This window comes from Astatotilapia calliptera, chromosome 14, assembly GCF_900246225.1.
Source record: "Astatotilapia calliptera chromosome 14, fAstCal1.2, whole genome shotgun sequence".
Classification (NCBI taxonomy): domain Eukaryota; kingdom Metazoa; phylum Chordata; class Actinopteri; order Cichliformes; family Cichlidae; genus Astatotilapia; species Astatotilapia calliptera.
Window position 1 is genome coordinate 38445936 of NC_039315.1, and position 21409 is coordinate 38467344.

Genomic DNA, 21409 nt, shown 5'->3' on the forward strand with positions numbered 1-21409 from the left:
AAGACAGATCAATGATCTCCATTTACCTGCGAGTACTTCAATAATCAGAAGATGCCTATGTGAAGCCAAGCTATTTGCAAGAAACCCTCGTAAAGTACCATTGATGAAAAAAGACATGTATTGAAAAGGTTACAGTTTGGCAAAGAACACACTGACTGGCCTAAAGAGAAGTGGCGCAATATTCTGTGGACAGATGAGAGCAAGATGGTTCTTATTAGGTGTAAAGACCACTGAATACAAGCCACAGCACACTGTGAAGACTGTAAAACATGGAGGTGCAAGCACCTGGGGATCTTTATTTTATTCTATTCTGTACAGCTGTGTACTGTATTTATTCTTATTGTATTCAAATTTTTGCGTCATAACTTTTGCACTGTCCACTTCCTGCTGTGACAAAACAAATTTCCCACGTGTGGGACTAATAAAGGTTATCTTATCTTATCTTTCTCATACTTTGGAATAGGGCCCATTATCACATAAGAGGCACCATGTACCAGTGTCAGTACCTAAAAACACTGAAAGAGGTCATGTTGCCTTATGCTGAGGAAGAAATGCCCTTAAAATCGTGGGGCGATCGTGGCTCAAGAGTTGGGAGGTCGCCTTGTAATCGGAAGGTTGCCGGTTTGAGCCCCGGCTCGAACCGGCAACCCCGGCTTGGACAGTCTCGGTCGTTGTGTGGGCAAGACACTTCACCCGTTGCCTACTGGTGGTGGTCAGAGGGCCCGGTGGCGCCAGTGTCAGGCAGCCTCGCCTCTGTCAGTGCGCCCCAGGGTGGCTGTGGCTACAATGTAGCTTGCCATCACCAGTGTGTGAATGTGTGTGTGAATGGGTGGATGACTGGATATGTAAAGCGCTTTGGGGTCCTTAGGGACTAGTAAAGCGCTATATAAATACAGGCCATTTACCATTTAAAATGGGTGTTTCAGCAGGACAACGACCCCAAACACACCAGCAAGCAGGCAACATCCTGGTTGCAGACAAAAACAGATTGATGTTATAAAGTGGCCGGCCCTATACCCAGACCTCAATCTGATTGAGAATTAGTGGAATGACCTCAAAAATTGTCTTCTTGATGCAAAACCCAAGAATGCAGAAGATCTGTTTAATGTAGTCCAGTCAGCTTGGAGGCAGGTGTCAAATATTTGTTGACTCCATGCCACACAGACGTAAAACAGTGATCAGAAATAATAGTTACACAACTTAATATTAGTTGTGTGCTTAAAGGAAAAGCAAAATCCTCATTTTAGTTTCTACTGTAAATATTCCAGTTTGTAAATGAAAATGCAGACACTTCTATTTTTGTGAACCTAATTTTCTTTTTCTTCATTTTCAGTAAAGAAAAACTTGTTCATGTTTTCATTTAGGATTGAATGTGCATGGCTCCAGGGCCTTTGTATATATGGAAAAAAATGCTATTAACTGTACCATAGACAAAACTGAAGGCAGAGACAAATCAAGAAACCGAAAGCTGCTGCAGCAAAGGTCCGACAGAGCATCTAGACTTCAGTCAGTCACTGACTGCCAAAGATTTTCATTGTTTTTAAAAAAAACGATCAAGGGCTGAACCATTTTCTAATAGGGGAGGGAGGGTAACACTGCAATATATTCATTTTTTAGAATTTATATTCAACGTTAATTGCAGCTAGGCTCAAAGTGTTAATGCTAACTTATTTTAATAAACAACATGTCATATGCAAACAACTAGGGTGTGGCAAAGATTATTTTAGGGTAGCACATGCCCACCCCATGCCACCCTTGTAGATCCACCCCTGTCAGTACTGAACTTGCTGTCTCAGAAAGTGAAAACCAAACTAGAGCTCAAAGTGGACCTAGAACAAGGCTGAAAATAACAGGCATAAACACTGAGTTTGTTCTTAGAAAATCTTTCTGTATTTACAGGTTTGAACAGACAAGCAGGTACAGACAGAGTGCTTATATACACAGCAGCACAAGATGTTAAAATGAGTGCTAAAACTATACGGTATTTACAGATGGACTACAGCGGAAAGTACAGACTAAGAACAAGTTTTATCACAAAACGTCTGGTACTCTACACAGTATCACAAATTCAATGAGCTGTACAGTTAAAAACCAAAAAATGGCAAATCTACATGAAATCCAATGTTTCTCCAATCGAGAGGCACTGAATTAAAATGTATTTACATTATATATACATGTTATAGTGTATAAGCATGTATGTTTTCATACATATATAGCTACCTGTGGTGCAAAAGCAGCAAAAGAAATTAGAATGTATGGAATTGAATACTACAAAGAAAAAAAAATGTTTGTGCTAAATGGGCTGACTGACAAAAAGGTTACACCATACATAACTAATATACTGGCAAAAACAAAGATTGAGCCCAAGGAAGTAATGTTTGCTCAAAGTCCTAACGGTCCTGACGGTTACGTCAGTCATTTAAAAGAAAAAAGAAAAAAAGAGATTGTCAATAATACTTCAAGTTCATGCAAAGATATAAACCATTTAAAAAAAAGAAAAGAAAAAAAAAAGAAGAACTTTTCCCTGTTGACCAACCAGCTGTGCAGCTTTCCCTTCATCGTGACACAGAAGGTGCAAAATAAGAGGGAGGGCGGGGCTTCCTGTGCGGATTATGGAACAGAGTTAGAACGCAGTACGGGCACTTGGTGGGGAGGTACAGTCTCAGAGTCAGCCTCATCCTGGTTGGAAAAGCCGCTTGTTGTGGCAGTGCTGGGTGGTGGTGGTGTGGAGGTGTTAGCGGTGGTGCTGAGGGTGGTGCTGATGACACTGCTGCTGCTGGTGGTGGTGCTTGTGCAACTGGCAGCAGGTGTAGTGGCCTGCTCCTCTTTGGGCTGCTTACTGGCAAACTCAGTGATGCTAAAGACAAATTGGAGGCAGCCCAGTTTGATGTAGCTGCCATGGTGGAGCAGGGCCGTGCCCTCCCAGCCCGCCCCACTGCCTCCAATTAGACTGGAGCTACTCGCTTTGCAGCTACAAGACGGCTCAGCACCACCCTGACGTTGGCTACTCATCACTCCTCCTACTGGCAACAACCCCACCATGGAGTTGGCTCCCTCGTTCTCTTCCCGTTTCTTACTGCGACCTACGCAAAGAAGAAATGCAGCAGGTCTGAGAAAGACGTCTGTACAGACTAGTGTCACAGTAAACTCCATTAATGTGGAGACAATGCAACCATGAAAAGATTTCACTGATTACATTTTATCCACAAAATAAAAATGAACACTTTGTTTTGAAAATGAGACTAAAATCATGTGGAAAGCTGAACTCTGGCAAACATGTTTTACACTCATCATCTATAAACAGTTTCAGAGAAATCTGATTTAATGCTGTTTCACACTGCAGCTCTTTACTAATCAAACATCTGTCCAAATGATCTTTAATAACAGATTAAGACTGGAAGCTTTATGTGATACAGCAACATTCAGACTTTACATAACGTGGTCTGCCACAGAACAAGTATATCTGACTGCTCATTTTAGCACTTTATTTACCTTTCTCATTGCTACAATGCCACATGCACCAAGTTTACCACTGTACTGTACGTTTACTACATCCTTACTTTTACTTTGAAATTGCAATAGCTAATAATAAGCCAGCCCGTTCTTTCCCATTTGGTGTTTTCTCTACCAGCAGGCTCGCTGGCTAGATCGCCATTATGGATGGAGATGAATTCCAATACCAAACTCATGGTTTGTTTTTTTCCTGCACTTCAAGCTGGCACTCTAACCAGAACCTACAACAGACGGAGAACTGGTTCGTGTGCAGTTCTCACACAATGAGAATACAATGAGCTCACTGGGACTCAGAGCAGAACAAGAGCCAGCAGCTGCAGTCCAAGAACATGGGCTGACTGAAGACAGCTAATGATGATGTTCACTTATTTATTTTAGTTTTATATTAAGCTAATATTATTCACTTAAATATAAGCACGCATAGCTCAGCACATCTCATAGACTACTCTAAGGTATGAATTACAGCAAGAAGGTGATAAGTTTTCTTGTCATTGGTTCACTGCACTGCACAAACTAATTACATGTACCCATTAAGAATGACAAATGTGACCTTGACCACAATTTGGATGAAGAACACTAAAAGCTGTCCAATACTGCAGGAGCAGTGTCAGTGTAACAAACAGGACACTGACATTAAGCACATGGGGGGGCTACACTTCCTGAAATTCTAGCCAAACTAAAAATGATTCTTTTCAGTATTAGAGTATAAATTAAAGTATTCCTTTAATTTACAGAAGCAATGATGTTATGATTTCTTCACAATTAAAATTTTAACCATTTTAACCAGAACACATACAGATGAGTGGCTAAGTGGAAGAAGATGGATGGATATTCATAAAAAGTTCATACAAAATCTATGAGTGACGACCTCATCAGCAGTCCAAGTCAAACTGGGCACACAGACCTGGGTTCCTTCAAGCCAATCCAAACAGATGACGGAGATGTACTTACGAATGATTCCTTGGACTTTGGCTACCAGGCCACCGGGTGGACATGGTGAGGTCTTCTCAGAGAAATCGCACGAGTACAGGACATTATCCACTGTGGTGCCATGCTCGCTATAGTTCAGAAGCTCATAATGCTTGGTATTCTGAAGGACGACAAACACACACACAATTTACATCTTGGTCACTAACAACCACAGGAGTGCTCTGCAGAGTGATGTAGTTTAACGGCCTCACCTCATCATAGAAAATACAGGCATGTTTCCCCGATACGTAGTTGCAGTGACCGTAGTTTGTAAGGCACACATCCATGTCAGCGCCTTAAAGAAACAGTTAAAGACTTAAACACCCTTTCCCACAACACAAAGAATACAGATTTGCAACATGGATTTTTTTTCTGCAATATTGACGTGTCAAAATGTATTTTAATGACCTGCACTCCAATGTGACATATTGTGTTTTTGTTCAGTAGTTTTTATTCCACATGGTCCTGTTGTGACCCTCACAGGTCTAAGAACTTACTTTCACAGACAACTTGCTTAAAATACTCCGATTTAAAGATGACGGTATCAACTAGGGCTGGGCCATATTATACCGTTCACGGTAATACCGGTATAATGTTAGGCAACGATAGGAAAATGAAATATCGCGATAGAATGGGAGTAAAACGCGCATGCGCAGTGCCTTTGTTTTCATACGCACATGGCCGATTGTTGAGTGAAACAGATGAACCAGAATTGGTTTGTAAAAATGGTGCAACTTCAGTGATGTGGAACTGATTTGGTGTTTGTCCGTCAGATACACGACAAAGCACATTTTTTTGCAGAACATGCAAGCGGCCGTCGTTATTGTCGTATTTGTCGGACTAAGATGCTCTTAAATCTGGGAGTAATCTGGGTCCTAAACTCCGTATTCTTCAGGTCAAACAACACTGCAGCATCACTTAGAGTTAAAAACTGTCTAAATTCTTTCATCTTTAATAAAACGATCAGCATTGCTGCTTTACCAGGTGTAACTATAAAGTTTAACTTCCAGGCATCCATGAAAACAAAAGTTATTACATTTAACGGAGTTAGAAGTTAGCAGGAAGCTAGCAGAAGTTAGCTCGCTAGTTTCGCTAGTTACCTAAGCATGATATAGCATGTTCTGACTGAGAGATTTCTGAAAAAAATCAAACGTACAGCTCTGCTATCACTTCCAACATAAATGAAGACAGGAAACTAAACAGCAGTGACGTTTGTAGGGTTACTGAAGTTGGGCTAGCTGGTATATAATGATGTGCTACGTGATCGCTAGCGACACAGCTATATTAGCATAACATAAACAGTGAAGCTGGAGGACGAACACTAACACTTTTCCACTTATAAAAGTTAACGTGAAGGTTCTTCATGGTTAGAGACAAATGCAATCGCATGGCAGGATGCTGTAAACGGACCAAACTTCAGTCAGGAGAACAACTGAGATAATCCATCCACAATACGAGGTTAGTCATTAATATACTGCAACATGGGAATAGAGCAGCTGCCAGAGAATTCAACATTAATGAATCAATGGTACAGAAGTGGACGAAGCAAGAAGAATGAGTTTAATAAAGTTTGATTTATCTGACTGCTTTGTTTCGCTTAATGTGCCTTATAATCCTGTGCACCTTATGGTCCGAAAAATGCGTACTGCACACTGCAGTTTAATGTTGCAAAGCACCTCTTTTTAACTTCAGTGGATATTATACATGGTTATACTCAGGATATGTCAGCCCATTTCTACTGGAAATGCCTTTTGGTTAAACTTTCAGCAAGGAATTTGCATTTGCACTGTTACATTTTTATAAAGCTTTAATGTACATAAAAACCAGCTTCTTGTTTAAGTGAAAATAAATGGAAGGTTGTCTTTTTGCGCTAGTAATGTTGTGGAGTTGTATTTTGTCTCGCATCAATTATATCGTCGGTTATATCGTTATCGCAAATTTTCAAATGTATATCGTGATAAATATTTTTGGCCATATCGCCCTGCTCTAGTATCAACTATCACTCAACCTGACTAATGATGCAGAGATTGTGATATATTATTATATTATACTCTAAAATATGACATTACTGCCATGTATTTGAAAAAAACTAAGCCAAAATGCAGAATTAGTGTATGAAGCACTAAGCAAACCCTTGTTGCTTCCATAGAAATAAAGATGACAAGTAGCAGGTACATACTGCTAATCAAACACAATTGATCAGCACGAGTGACCACCTCTATAAAAACCCAGAAGCATTCTGGTGTGTACATAATGCCAAAGAGGAAAGATGTCTTAAAGCAGCGGTCCCCAACCCCCGGGCCTTGGACCGGTACCGGTCCGTGAGTCGTTTGGTACCGGGCCGCGAGAGTTGAGACTCAGGTGTGAAATGTATGGTTTTCAGCGTTATTTTTTATCGTTTTTATCGTTGACTTGGTTTTCCTGGGTCTTTTCACGTGTGTTATGAATAAATCTTTTTTTCGGTACCGGTACTAGTTTTATTTTGTTGTATTTATCCGCGACACCTTAAAGGCTGGTCCGTGAAAATATTGTCAGGCATAAACCGGTTCGTGGCGCAAAAAAGGTTGGGGACCGCTGTCTTAAAGAATAAATGAGTGCTGCATGTCAGTATCTGAAGTTGCATGAAGCCAGTCCCAAACACGCTCATAATTCTACCATGAGAAAGATTATTCACTATTCAAGTGGAAAACATTCAAGACTGTTGCAAAATATTTCCAGGAGTTAAAGTCCCAAAAAAAACCCTAACCTAACCCTAACCTAAATCAAACATGATTGACTGGAGTTTGGTGAAGTGGTATGATTTTTATAAAGTACGTCAGTACGTGAACCTTTCCTCATCAAAGGTGAAACCTAAGAGTGGCTCAGAGCCAGGGCACAGAATGCAGCAGGGTCAAAGTCACAGCGACTGAATGTCCTACCTGATCCTATGTGTAACGTCCTATAGCACATGCTGACAGCTGCTCCTCTTCCTGTCAGAGGGTAAAAGACCGCTCTGGCTTGCACCTTTTTCTGACCTGGGAGGAGGAGAGTGTAGGTTTTAATAATTAGAACAAAACAGCAATCAAACAGCAGAAAAACTGACTTCTTGACAAGTAAACAGACTAAACTGTAGTGCAAAGGTATCTTACTGTTTGGGTGGGGTGCTGAGGTTTTTGGGGTAGTGCTGGTGGTGGGGGGAGGTTGAGTGCTGGGCACTTTGGGAGCAAAGAGCTGCTGGATCCTCTGATAGGCCAAGAGCTTGATCATCTCTGTATCCAGTTTGTCCAGCTCAATCCCTGCACACACACAAACACACACACAACCGCTAGAAGCTAATTACATCTTCGTGTGTTTCATAGCAGAACACAGCAATACGAAGGCTCTTAAACTGTCACATGTGGCCGCAGAGTGACAAACTCACCCCCATCCTCCTCTTTTCCATCCTTCATGCAGCTGGACAGGTTGGTGATGGAGGGCAGTGTGTTGGGCAGCAGTGAGTCCGTCAGTGCAGGAGCAGCCTTTATGTCTGAGGGACAGGAGAGGAAAAAAGAGACAAACTGATGAGATGAGATAAAAGAAGGACCAGAAAAAAGACAGTTTTTGATAGTTCACTATAAAGGAAAAAAGTGCACAGGAACTATTACTGAGATAGAAGGCAAAGCAAGTTGTATCTGAATAACTTTTTTTTCTTCATAACTCAGTAACTGAAAATAAAATGTGCTCTTAAATGGCCATGTATCCTTTTGGTAAATGGGGCTGCACGACACAAAATATGCAAGAAAACTGTTAGCACCATCGATTATGTCAGCAGTGAGTATTCAATTAATAGCAACAGTAAACATTCAAAAGAGAGAAAACTCAGGTCTTTTAAAATGAACGTTTCATTTGTTTCCACTTTAGAAAATGCTTGTTTTGATAGTTTAACAATACACAGTATCTGCCAAAAGAGCTCAACTCTTTTACTGTATTTACATCCCATATCACAATCACATTTCCACTTTCTTGAAGAAACATTTTCCTAAAGACAAAAAACTGATAAATTATTAAAAGTAGAAATAACAGAATCACAATTTTAAGTGATCTGCCAAATAAAATAAGCTATGCATCCCATCCATCCTAGACTGAGGCATGAAATAAAAAGGCCTTCTTCCCATCTGCTTGGAGCTCTTTCTTACATTATAAGGGGGAAAAAAAGAGTTCTGACAGTATTGCATCTCCTGGATGAAGCAGAGTTGGTCAGTGTGCACGCGTGTGAATGCATGTGTGTTAAAGTGTGCGAGTGAATGTGTGTAAGCCTTCAAACAAGCATGTAGTGGCTGCAGTGAAGAAAGGTGAGCATATAACCATTCTCAGTTCTGAGGCCTTCTCTGTGCTTTAATGCAAAACAGACGTTATGAAAGTGGAGATGTTAATACTAATAATAATTCAGCCTAACAGCATGACTATTAACACAATTTCTTAAAGTTAAAAATGTATTTAAATTAATATAAATACGCAAAATAATGTTGCTATAGCCTCAAATTAAATGTTCTCTCATGCACACCATGGCCCCCGTTACATGTATAATGAGGAGAGAGTAACATAATGATTACTTGAGTATATTATTACTATTATTATCATCATTATTATTATTAGCTGTATAAAGTGATACATTTAGACTGCAGCTTTGACATTTCTGATGTGTACCTGGAGTAGGTGCTGATCCAAACTTTACTGTGTCGTGCTCCTGGCTGCCTCTAGATGGTGCATCTGTGAAGGAACTGCTGGTGATTGAGGAGGGCTTTTCATCGGTGCTCACACACTCCTCCTGGGGCTCTGTCTGGCTCCTGTGGTTCTGTTGGCCACTGTGGGGCCATATCGTGGGGGCAGTGGGGCAGTTCTGTTGGGCACATGCATTTACAGTGCTCTCAGGTTCCTTCTTAACCGTTTCTGTTCCTATGTGGTTCACCAGTCCAGAGGCAGAAGCTGATGGCGTTTTCCCAGCCTTCAGTCTGTTCTGTAGCTCAGCCTGCCTGCAGGAATCTGAGGCACTGTTACAGTCTACAGGTCCATTGGCTCTGGGAGGCTGAACCAATTCCAGAGGCCCATTAGGTTTCCTACAGTTCTGACATGGTGTCACGGTGCATTTGCAAAGAACTAGCCCTGATGGGCTGTCCTTGGAAAGAGAGGCCCCCTGGGAGTCACTGGGTGTACTGCAAGCTTTAGAGCAGGGGTCAGGGGAAGAAGTCCTTTCTAATGAGGCCTGAGTTTTCATGTCTTCTGATGCTCCACTTGATTGTGTATTTGCTTTCTGCTCAAAGTGCCACTCTGTTGATGAGGCCTTCTGTTTGATGGATAGGTGTCGCATGATACTGCACTGGAGAGCGATGACATCCTGAAGCCACTGTTCAACACAACACATGTATGTTTTTATAAAGAAGCAACCAGCAGTTCTGTTGAGAGGCCCTCCCCTTCATCAAGGATTCATTTATATCACACAAACAAACAGATACCAGAATTTATCTTTTGCTGCAATTTTCAAATTACTCAAAGCTCTACAGTCTGTGAAAAAAACAGACTTTCTAATGCAACTGTTGCAAAGTGCCGTGAAGCAGTTGGTTCAGTTTTCAGAACTTCTGATACTGAATTTTCTGTTACTTTCTGATAAACACAGTACACAGGATGTGTCAGTGTTTCACTCATCTACACCAAAAATCTAACTCTCTAAAAACTTCTTGTCCAAACTCTCATCCAATCATCCAAAAGGAAAAGGAAAGCGATCAATCATCCTTAACCTCCTAGGACCTGGTGTCCACATATGTGAACATCACATTTTGGGTTGGCTAGACCAAAATACTAAATGTTGCTCTACAAAGGCCTGATTTCCACATGCGAGGACGTTATACTGCCACTGTTCTATTGAAATTTAAATCGAATGTCCTCATATGTGGATCTCATTTTTCTCAGAAACAAACATCAGGTAAAAAATAAAATCTGATAATTCTTTGGTTTTACATTCATCAGGTCCCAATCAGCCCAAATAGCAAAGAGAAATTAAAAATGCATGCCATGAAAGAGTTTGGGTCTTAGGAGGTTACGCTGCTCTCCTATTAATCTCACATCCTATTACATCAGATGACACAGATTGTAGCACACAAAAGCCTGTTTCGAGGGAACTATCATTACAATCTGACTTAAAGAACATGTTAGGCAGCTGCTGGTTTCTCTTGTGCCTACCTCCTGCTGCTCAGCCTCTGTGGTGAAATGCTTTGTGGGCTGATGGTCAGGAATGCCACTACAAACCAGCTCCAGCTGGCGCACCCCTGCAGGAAGCAGCATGGGCGGAGGATTCTGGTACTGGGACTTGATGGCATCTGGCACCTGAATAAAAACACTGACTGTTAGAGACAATCTAACACTTTCTAGCAAATTAACCAGTACGTTCAGATGTGTCTAAAAATAGCATCACTTCATATACAAGTGCACAACTGCTTAAATTTCAGAAGCTGGAAAAAAGACAGAATGTCAGTATCTAGGTAGAGCAGGGCGATATGACCAAAATATTTATCACGATATACATTTGAAAATTTGCGATAACTATATAATTGACACTAGACAAAACACTTTCCAACTCCTCAACTTTATTAGTGCAAAAAAAAAACAAAACATCAATGTATTTTCACTTAAACAAGCAGCTGTTTTTTATGTGCATTAAAGTTATATAAAAATTTTACAGTGCAAATGCGAATCCTTGCTGACAGTTTAACCAAAAAGACATTTCCAGTGGCCAAGAAAAAAGGATTATATGAAATCCAACACACTGCACCGTCACACTGAGACGTACGTCTACCTTGATGGTTTTCTTGTTGCGCTGGTGAGTGGTGCGCCGGTTGGGAGCATTTTGTCGATGTACTCTACGCAGGAAGTCCAACTTAACTGCGTGCTGGGACATCCTGTCCTGGAACTGATCGAAGAGCTGACAGCGGCTGGACAGGCTGAGGCTCCTCTGATTCAGCTGCATAGCAAACAAAAATATATCAATACAAATTTACATCAATAAAAGGAAAGGGAAAGCAGCTTTAGCTTAGAATCAGCACAGTGCATCTTACTACTAAGTGCTCCACATGGTTTGGACACATCCATTTGCCGGCAGGTAAAGCTGTGAGTGGAGGATCCAGACAGTCCATGTGGAACAGGAGGGGACAGTAATCGCACTGGATCAATGGAGCCAACCTGCAACTCCTGAGAGACCAAATAAATAGAATTAGTACCTGCTGTCATTGCTTCTACTTCTTTGCACTGTGCTCCAGAACTCCTGACCTGTTGCATGAAAAGCAGATTTTGACTGGCAAAGGGACTAGACCATTGGGATCCAGTTCATGCTGAGGCCTCCTGAAGGGCTTTCCAAGCAGCTCTTCTTTTTTCCTCCGTTTACTGCTGCCTAGAAATCCAAACAAAAGAGCAACATTGAAGAAACAGTCTAAACTGCATATATAAAGAGGTATTTTAAACTTAGGGTGCTGAAAGAAATCATATTTTGGTAGTCATTATGACTGACTGACCTGGTAGTGCAGTGGTGCACGTGAGCTCACTCGGCAGCTGAAACTGAGTGGGGTTTCTCTCCATAGCAGCCGCTATTAGGAGCTGAAAGGGCCTCTTGAGGAGTCGCGGGGTCGGAGCAGAAACTGTAGAACTCTCGAGCTCTGCACCCTGAACTTCATCCTCAGGCTCTGCTGCCTCCTCCTCTCCATCGTTCTGCTCCTCTGAGGGGGTTGGGGTGGATGAAGTGTTGGAATTTGGAGTCCCAGGTCGGCTGCTTGGCCTGCTGCTGGTTCTGCGGTCCAATAGTCGTACCTGGGCCACTCGTAGACCAGGGCCTGCAGCTCCGGCCCCCGGAGGAAGACCATCAAGCCGCAGTGGGCCAGCGTTGAGCTCCAGCTCCACGGATGGAGAAGCAGAGCGCTTGGAGGAGGATTTCTCTGGCAGGCCGTTGGTCTGTTCAGACTTCTGTTCTCTTTTCTGTACAAAGTCACACAAAAAACCCAAACACTGATTTAAAAAGCCATCTCTTGACACTGCTGTCTTAGCAAATTATAGATGAATCTCTAATCTTCCTTTTATCTCAAAGATTCTTGAAAAAAATCATTTAAAAAAAAAGCAAACAGATCATCTGCAGAGGAATGGCTTATTTGAACAGTTTCAGTCAGGTTTCAGAGCTCATCACAGCACAAAAACAGCTTTAGTGAAGGTTACAGTTAATCTTCTTATGGCCTCTGACAGTGGACTCATCTCTGTACTTGTACTTGTTAGACCTCAGTGCAACGTTCAATACTTTTGACCATAATATTTTATTAAATTATTATGGTCAAGCATAATATTTATTAGAGCATGCTGTAGGTATTTATTTCTGCAGTGGTTTGTATTAGGGCTCCCACAATTTGTCAACTAGCCACGATTACGTCGACTATCAAAATCGTTGACGACTAATTTAATAGTCAATGTGTCGTTTGAAGCTTTGTAAGACCCTGAAAGATGCAGGAATAAGTAGTAGGATTTAAGAGTGTAACAACGAAATGAAACAGAAGATGGCAGCACTGCATGTACAAGGATGCCAGCTGCCGTTAAACCCCGAAGAAGAAGAACCAGGCTGTGTCCCAATCCAGCGACCGCACGCTTCGAAGTATGCATTTTGAGACCGATTACGTCACAGCGACGCAACGACGGCTGTCCCAATCCAAAGTGTATTCCAAATGCGGTTGCCAAATGTGCCATCAATTTCCCCAAATTTGAAGTGTGGTCCGTTGTAGACTTCGTGGTCCCATACATCCCACAATTCATTGCGCAACAGTGGGTGTGGATAATTTTGCCGAAAAATACGGCAGACGGCTGAAGCGGAGCGGCCGAAGAGTAAACTTTTAAAAGTGAGTACTGAATGTTATGTCACTTATTTATGTGCAAATGTTTAATAATGAAGAACATTAAAACATTACTGTTGCCCACATGTCAGCAAAGTTGTGTGACATTAGTGATGTTTGTACTTTCAGCGTCAGCTTGGTTTTAAAGCCTCTACTTTAAAATATACGCCGTTCAATAGTCAACCTTAATCTGACAGAGAATGTGATGATTTTATGGATAATTAAAGTCAGTTATACATCCACAAACACAACAAGCTGAAAGTCAGTGATGCTGCTTGGTTTGCAGTCCTGAATATCACGGCACAAGCAGGATTCACTGCACTGTTAATGTTAGCTATGTTATATTGCTGCCTCTGTTCGGTGGTGTCGAGCCAAACGGACTTTAACGTGTGTTTGAACGAGCTCACGGTTCACTCGTTAAGCTGAAAGAAAGATGCTTTAATCACAGGAGTCACACATGTGTCCACTGTACCATCTGGGAACTCTTCTTGTTCAGCACTCGTAATAACACAAACACTAAATCCTCCTTCTCTGGTGCTGTTGTGTAGCAGTGTGTACACCTGAGACTGTCACCTGTCTGTCTGTCCTGCAATCTCTCTCTGTTTATTTCTCTCCGGTTGTGGAATAAAAGTATGAACATGTCTCAGCCTCAGATACTCAACTAATCAAAGTGATGTCATAAAAAAAATGAACGAACAAAACATTTTTTCTCCTTCATTTCTGTCAAACAATGCTGTATGAAACGTTTCTCGCGGTTTGTATCATGGTTGCTAGGCAACCTGAGCAGCGCGACGAAGGCTAGACCGTCCCATTTCACAACCTCTCACTTCCGCACTTCTCGTACTTCCTAGTACGCGCCGTTCCTAGTACGCAAACTGTGAATACTCTGAAGCGTACGGTCACTGGATTGGGACACAGCCGCAGTCTCCGGTATCATAGCTGTGTCCAAATTCAGGGGCCGCACCCTTTGGAGACTGCATTTGGAGGCCGATTACATTACAGCGACACGAGGAAGGCTGTCCAAATTCGAAGACTCCGACAAATGCGTCCTTCATTTCCCCAGATTTCAAGGATGGGTCGGGTGTATCCTTCGTTGCCCAACCTATCCCAGAATTCATAGCACGGCCCAGCCAATTCCAGTTTCCAACAATGACGGCAGCTACTTAATTTTAATATTACTCTTTGTGGGTCACAAAATAAACTTTTAAGATATTTTCAAGTGAGAATTCAGCTGTCTAAACTTTAAATATCTGATCAGTTTATCAAGACATCACATTTTTGCAAAAGTGCACCAACATTTTCGGAGACATCTGTTACCCACCAGCTCGATAGCTAGCCGGGGCTCAAGGCTCACTAGAGCCGACGAGAACACCGAACTCCTGGCACATCGTTTTCAGACCCCCCGCGGTCTAAACATGATATATAAGTCACTTAGATAACTTAAAAATGTTGTTGTTTGGCTTTTTCCAGTGTTTCATGTGTTCCTGAGTAAGTTGGCTTGGCTGAGATTAAAGTTTTTTCACACAGCTGAAGAAAAATCAAACAGAAAACAGATTAAACAGAAAGTTTGAGATGGTAGAATTTACTCCAATGTCCTGTTATATTTTAGTTAGCAAGGAGCAGACGGCTATCTAATAGACTCCAATTTGTTCATGTGAGTCCGCTTCACACACCAAGGTTAATTATGGATATACTAGGACCAATTCTGTTTACATTTTAAATGCTTCCCTTAGGCAGTATCATCAGCAGTATCATAGCATACATTTTCACTGCTATGCAGAGGACACCCAACTTTATTTATCCATGAAGCCAGATAACACACACCAATTAGTTAAACTGCAGGAATGTCTTAAAGACATAAAGACCTGGATGGCCTCTAATTTTCTGCTTCTAAATTCAGATCAAACTGAGGTTATTGTACTCGGCCCTGAAAATCTTAGAAATATGGTATCTAACCAGACTCTTACTCTGGATGGCATCACCTTGGCCTCCAGTAACACTGTGAGGAACCTTGGAGTCATTATTGACCAGGATATGTCCTTCAACGCACATATTAAACAAATATCTAGGACTGACTTCCAATCTTTGCGTAATATCTCTAAAATAAGAAATATCCTGTCTCACTGTGACACTGAAAAACTACTTCATGCATTTATTACTTCTAGGTTGGACTATTGTAATTCATTATTATCGGGATTGTCCAAAAACTCCCTGAAAAGCCTTTAATTAATCCAAAATGCTGCAGCAAGAGTCCTGACAGGGACTAGAAAGAGAGAGCAGATTTCTCCTATATTGGCTCCCTGTTAAATCCAGAATTGAATTCAAAATCCTGCTCCTCACATACAGCATATGTAAGCATATAGTTGGGCTGGATCAGTTGACCCTGAATCCTCCCTTAGTTATGCTGCAATAGGTGTAGACTGCTGGGGGACTCCCATGATGCATCGAGTATTTTTTCTTCAGTCACCTTTCTGACTCACTATGTGTCATGGCCCCGCCCCTCCCTGAAACTGGTTCTGCCAGAGGTTTCTTCCTGTTGAAAGGGAGTTTTTCCTTCCCACTGTCGCCAAAGTGCTTGCTCATTGCTTTTCTCTGCATGTTAGGGCTGCACGATTAATCGTTAGAAAAATTGCGATCTCGATTCATACTTATGTGCGATCTCATTTCCAAATGACAACGATTAAAATTTTTTTTTAAAAAAGGCGACGACGATTGTACCGCATTTTGATCCGGGACGCAATCTGCATGAAAACAAGCGCTCACTCTTCCTGCTCAACAAATGACAAGGGCGGAGCTTTATACCACGTGATACAGAAGCTGTGCTGTGTGATGCTAAAATTGGCAGGGAAAAAAACAACGGAGAGCACGTCAGGGATGACGAGAAAGTGACAGGAGAAAATCCGTCCCGGTCAACCACCCAAACATCAATAACGGAAACCTTATACAGCGTTTCCCTATACCCGTCGAACTCCCGCAGGCACAAAGAAATTACGGAGGCTATCACTTATCACCTGACCAAAGATATGGCTCCCATCAATACTGTGCAAAACGAGGGATTTAGGAAAATGATCAACACCCTAGACAAACGCTACACAGTGCCGTCCCGCAACTATTTTTCTATTGTTGCACTACCTGCTCTATACACGCAGCGTCGAGCAGCGGTGGAGACGGAATTTCAAGCAGTACAACGACAAAATGTGAGACATTTGTTGTTTTTATGTTTATTTATTGTTTTTATGTTCAGTCTCAACTGTTACGAAGTTGATGTGCAGTTAATAAGTGCAATAAATATTTATACTGGAAAAGAGAATCGTGAGAGAATCGTGATCTCAATTCTAAGCAAAAAAAATCGTGATTCTCATTTTATGCAAAATCGTGCAGCCCTACTGCATGTATTATTGTAAGGTAAAATATTATTGTGATTTGGTGCTGAATAAATAAAATTGAATTGAACTGATTTATCAGTACATAGAACACACTCTCCAGGATACATTTCAAAAGCAGAATGAATCAAATGTGTAACAACACATCTGTCACTCACCTTCTTTCGAACATTGCAGCGATGACACATCCATTCCCCTGGAGGAAGCATTTCTTCACTCAGAGGTGGGTTGCTGTCGTAAGAAGACAGAAATTAAATATTTAATAAGATAAAATTAATCACAATTTCTAATTCCCATTTCATTGAAATGAAAAACTGATTTGATCCCATTGTTTTGGTATCAAAACAAAAGTCTAGCTTCTTCTGTCTCCATCTGGTGGGCCAATGGCTGCATTACAACAAAAGCATCCACACAGTGCAAAGTAATGGCAGTTACCAATGTTACATTTTCATTACAGTAGCTGACACATTCATTAATAATCAATTGCTTCCAATGTTTTACACTACATACTAGAGGTGGGAATCACCATACATCCCACGATACGATATTATCACAATACTTAACACACGATACAATATTATTGCGATTTTTAAAAATATTTTGCAATATTCAGATTCTGTACATAAAGGTAAACTTTATCAATATTCATTTATCTAATATCAAAGTCTCACACTCAGTCTTTCTCTCATTTCAGTCAGTTTTATTGTTGACAAACTGAACGGTTTGTATTACAGTCTAGTCCAACTTAACTGAATGCAACCATCTGGTACAATTATAGCTATTCTGAACTATGCAATTTATGAAAACTATGCAGCCCATTCAGCAACTGAAGAATTTGAAAGTAAATTAAAACAAAATATAATTTTACATTAAATAAAAAAAGTTTTAAACGTAATTAAAATAAAACATGTCTTAAATTAAAATAAGTAAACTGTCATGTTTATTGCTGCCAAAAACAAGTTAAACACATTTGGACAGTGAAGGAATGTCAGGATTCTTGCTCAGAAAAAGGATCAACATGCTCTGAAGTCAGAGCACAAAAACCTTTTTTGTAACAAAATATCGATTTCTGCTGTCCCTGTATCGATACATTATTAGCAAACAAAATATCACGATACTACACAGTATCGATTTTTTTCCCCCCACCCCTACTACATACTGCCCCCATTCAAGAAAACTTTCGTCAGATCCACCTCATTTCACCTTACCATTTTTTAAAATTATGTCTGGTTAACTGTTACCTTGGTATTTCCATCACTCATCTGCTACTTGCAACCACCATCCGCTTAACAGTTATTCAGAAAATTACACTTAGTGACCAAACTGAACCATCTATCTATTATGCTTTGTTACTCCTTTCTTTTTAACTTGCATTTTTAACCATGGTGGTGCAGTGACTAGCACTGTTGCCTCACAGCAAGGAGCTCCTTAGTTTGATTCTACCACCTGGCCGGGGCCTTTCTTTGTGGGGTTTGCATGTTCTCCCCGTGTTTGCGTGGGTTCTCTCTGGGTACTAGTAGTTTGCTTGTAGTAAGCTTATTTACCTACTTTTTCTCTTTACTCATTATTATTTTTTAACAATTTATTCATTTCTATTGGCTGTTTGTTTCTATAGTTTCTAGTCAACTTTAAACTTTTTTTGCTGATGCACCCGGTGTATGAATTCATAATTGCAGAATTTAGCATAAAAATTGGACTAAGAAATACAAAACATATCCAGTAAAATGACGACAAAAATACATTCCTCCAGATTTAAAAAATGAAACAAGTTTTTTTTAATGATATGTTTGTGTTTGAAGTGGTCACATGTGAGATGCGCTGTGCATGGCACAACTGAGTTGTCACCCCATGTAATATTGTCTTTTACATTGCAGACATCAAAGCAGCAAAATTCGTCAATACATATTTAAAATCTGAAGGCGTCCACAGGTGTGGCTATATATGTACAGACGAGTTTTATACGGTTTTCAGGTGACAGTCTGGACTCAATTCTTCCAAATACCAAAGTAATACAGAAAAAAATGATACGGGTATTTATTTATCGCTGCGGCACCGAAATTACCTCAACAAACGCTGTTATACCCGTCCAAAAAAACTGCGGAATATTTCGTCCGTATTTTTAAAGCACCCCTTTTCCATCAGAGTTGATTTTAAAGGTTTGTAAGATGGCGGTGGAAGAAGGGGGGGAAAGAGCAACGAGGTCGCCATATTGTAAACAGAGGCTACATTTTTACCAGCAGCTCCGCTGGCTGCAGCCTCGGCAGGAGGGGAGGACCGACTGCAAGCTAATTCAAGCCTCTTGCAGATACGACATATTTAAGCATTTTTTTTCAAACTCCTGTGTGTTATATTTTCATTAACGACGCGTGAAAATAAGTTTGCTATACACTTTCAAACTATATAAAGTCCAAAAGTCAGTATACAAGATAGACGACTGGGATAACGGTGCACAGTCCTCCCAGAGCAAGAAAACATTCTGCTCTGTTACTTTAATTATCAGTTCCTATCTTAGATCACCAAACGTCTTTTAATTAACTTTAACTGGTTTATTTCCTGAGATTCTGAAAATGTGTGGAAGTAAATTTGACATGCAAGCAGCTTCCAGAGAAAAATGGGAGTTAATAATAAACCTTACAGAGTGCAACACAGCGGCTAAAGCCGGCCTCCATGGTTAACGTGAACGGAGAACACAGCGGGAATTTCGGAAGAACAATTGATCGTTAATGTTGACTTTTCATTGATATAAGCGTGAGCTTTTGTAGCGAAAAAACTATCAGGCAAAATGAAATCATTTAACAGATCATTTCTTTACACATTTCAAATCATGTGTCTATGAGAATCGGAACCACAGCGAAACGGTAACCGAGGACAATCACTGGAGTTAGCATTCAGCCATCTTTACACATAACTGACGGGGACTAGCAGTTATTTCCGCTTGTTTTACTGACTCTGTGCGTGTTCTTCAGTCAAATAACTTACCAGCACTGGAGATGGAAAGCTGCAGGACAGTGGTCACAGCACAGCAAGTCTCCCCCTTCCCTGCAACTATCGCAGGTGTCGTGGTTAGTCGCCCTGCCGCTCCTCCGGACGTCCCTCACCAGTTTCCGACTCCGTTTCTCTACCTCATCTGACTTCGGGGGCGCCAGTAGTGTTTGAATTTGCTGCAAAAGTTGTTCAGCTGTTTAGTTTGACATCGCGGCTAGTGTCTAGTGTCCGCTGTGACGTTTATAGAGAGCGGTAACAGTAATTTGTGGCCTCCGTTACCAAGCCGAATTAGCTAGCTAAGAGCTTGACAGCGGGCTATAGTGATGATGACAGCTGCGATTCAAATTTGGTAAAATTTATTAAAGTGTTAGCAACAGAGGAATGTTTCGCTTAATTAAGGCCTTAGACATAGCAGCCTTACCTCCATTAAGCCCCCAGAGGTATCCAAATCGTACACAATCGTTGGGGTCTCCATTTTGTCCCACATTCATCCAGAAACAGACTTTGCAAAAGGAATTTGCGAACCAAGAGCCTCGGTGCTCACAATAACCACGATAAATCCTGTAAGAGATTACTTCCCGAATGTTTTCGGTCAGAGGATGTCTGGTAAATCGACGTTAGCTATCGTTAGCTGCCCAAAGGAGCTAGCTAGGCAAACGTCAACCAGTCAAGGTTGTGAAGCTAGCGGTCTCACTAGCTGCCGTGGTTGGCCATAAAAAGGTAACAAAAATGACGTCTAACTATGTAGTTAAAATACTGATTCCTTAGCACCACTTTTTATGTGTAAGTGCCACGAAAACATACAGAATTTTCTATCAGTAGACTACTGCTCTTAGCTACACAATCCATCTGCGGCCTAGCTGGCCAGCCATGATTCTTGTTTCTGCTCCTGCAAAAAGGAGCGCTGTAAATCTGCAAAGCCCTCCGCTCCCATTGTCAAAACAAAATGTAACCAAACAATCCAGGAGAAAACTAGATGTAGTACGGCCCAAAACCTGGTTTCCGACAGCGTCCGGAATGTATAATCCTCAAATCAAGTATGTGGAAATGCAAATTTGGTTGATGTTATTGTTGTGAAAAGGCTGTGCATCTACACTGGCTGCTAGCAACATCCTTACAGTTGGCGCAACCGCGCACACCGGACACGCATGCGTATTGGAACGGATATAGATAATTACGGATACATTATAACGAAGCGGTAAAACATTGTCTACACGGTGTTTTGAGTGGCACTGACGTTTTGAAGTTATTTTATTTGCTATGACTTTCCCTGTCGGTTGCCTTATGGCACTACTCATTACTATTGTGCTGCTACGAGAGTAGCATTAACTGCTTCTTGCTTCAATAGCTTTATTGTTTGTTAAAGAACACGACTCGTGTAATTTGCACTTCTGCTACAATAGCGTTTCAGCTGCTCAAATGACCATCTTAATTCTTCTTCCGCTTGCTCAACGTGTAGTCTATTTCAACATGTAGTCTATGTAGACAGCATCCATCCATTCTCTTCCGCTTATCCTTATCGCGGGGGGGGCTGGAGCCTATACCAGCTGGATGACAAGTCAGTTAAGCTAACAGAAATGTTTAGATCAATTCAAACCAATTTAGTTTTAATTACATAGCACCAAATCACATCAGCTGTCACTGTCCTCAAAGCGCTTAGTTATCCTTCTACCAATCAGACTTTTC

General features: G+C 41.1%; 1 protein-coding gene across 2 annotated transcripts; it reads right to left on the reverse strand.

Annotated features, from left to right (window-relative positions):
• Positions 1-1867: 1867 nt before the first annotated feature.
• LOC113036351 (PHD finger protein 12) lies at positions 1868-21124 on the reverse strand. Of its 2 annotated transcripts, none has more exons than XM_026192659.1 (15): positions 20145-21124; positions 19718-19899; positions 16897-16969; positions 12003-12459; positions 11761-11881; positions 11550-11682; positions 11285-11455; positions 10678-10821; positions 9148-9844; positions 7883-7987; positions 7611-7757; positions 7401-7496; positions 4695-4777; positions 4465-4603; positions 1868-3083 (listed from the first exon to the last, which is right to left on the reverse strand). In XM_026192659.1, the coding sequence occupies exons 1-15, from the start codon at positions 20208-20210 to the stop codon at positions 2611-2613; spliced, it is 3087 nt and encodes a 1028-aa protein (XP_026048444.1). In that variant the 5' UTR covers positions 20211-21124; the 3' UTR covers positions 1868-2610. The 2 variants fall into 2 exon arrangements, with proteins under 2 accessions (XP_026048444.1, XP_026048446.1); XM_026192661.1 differs by having other exon boundaries at positions 11291-11455; positions 20145-21122.
• Between the last annotated feature and the right edge of the window lie 285 nt (positions 21125-21409).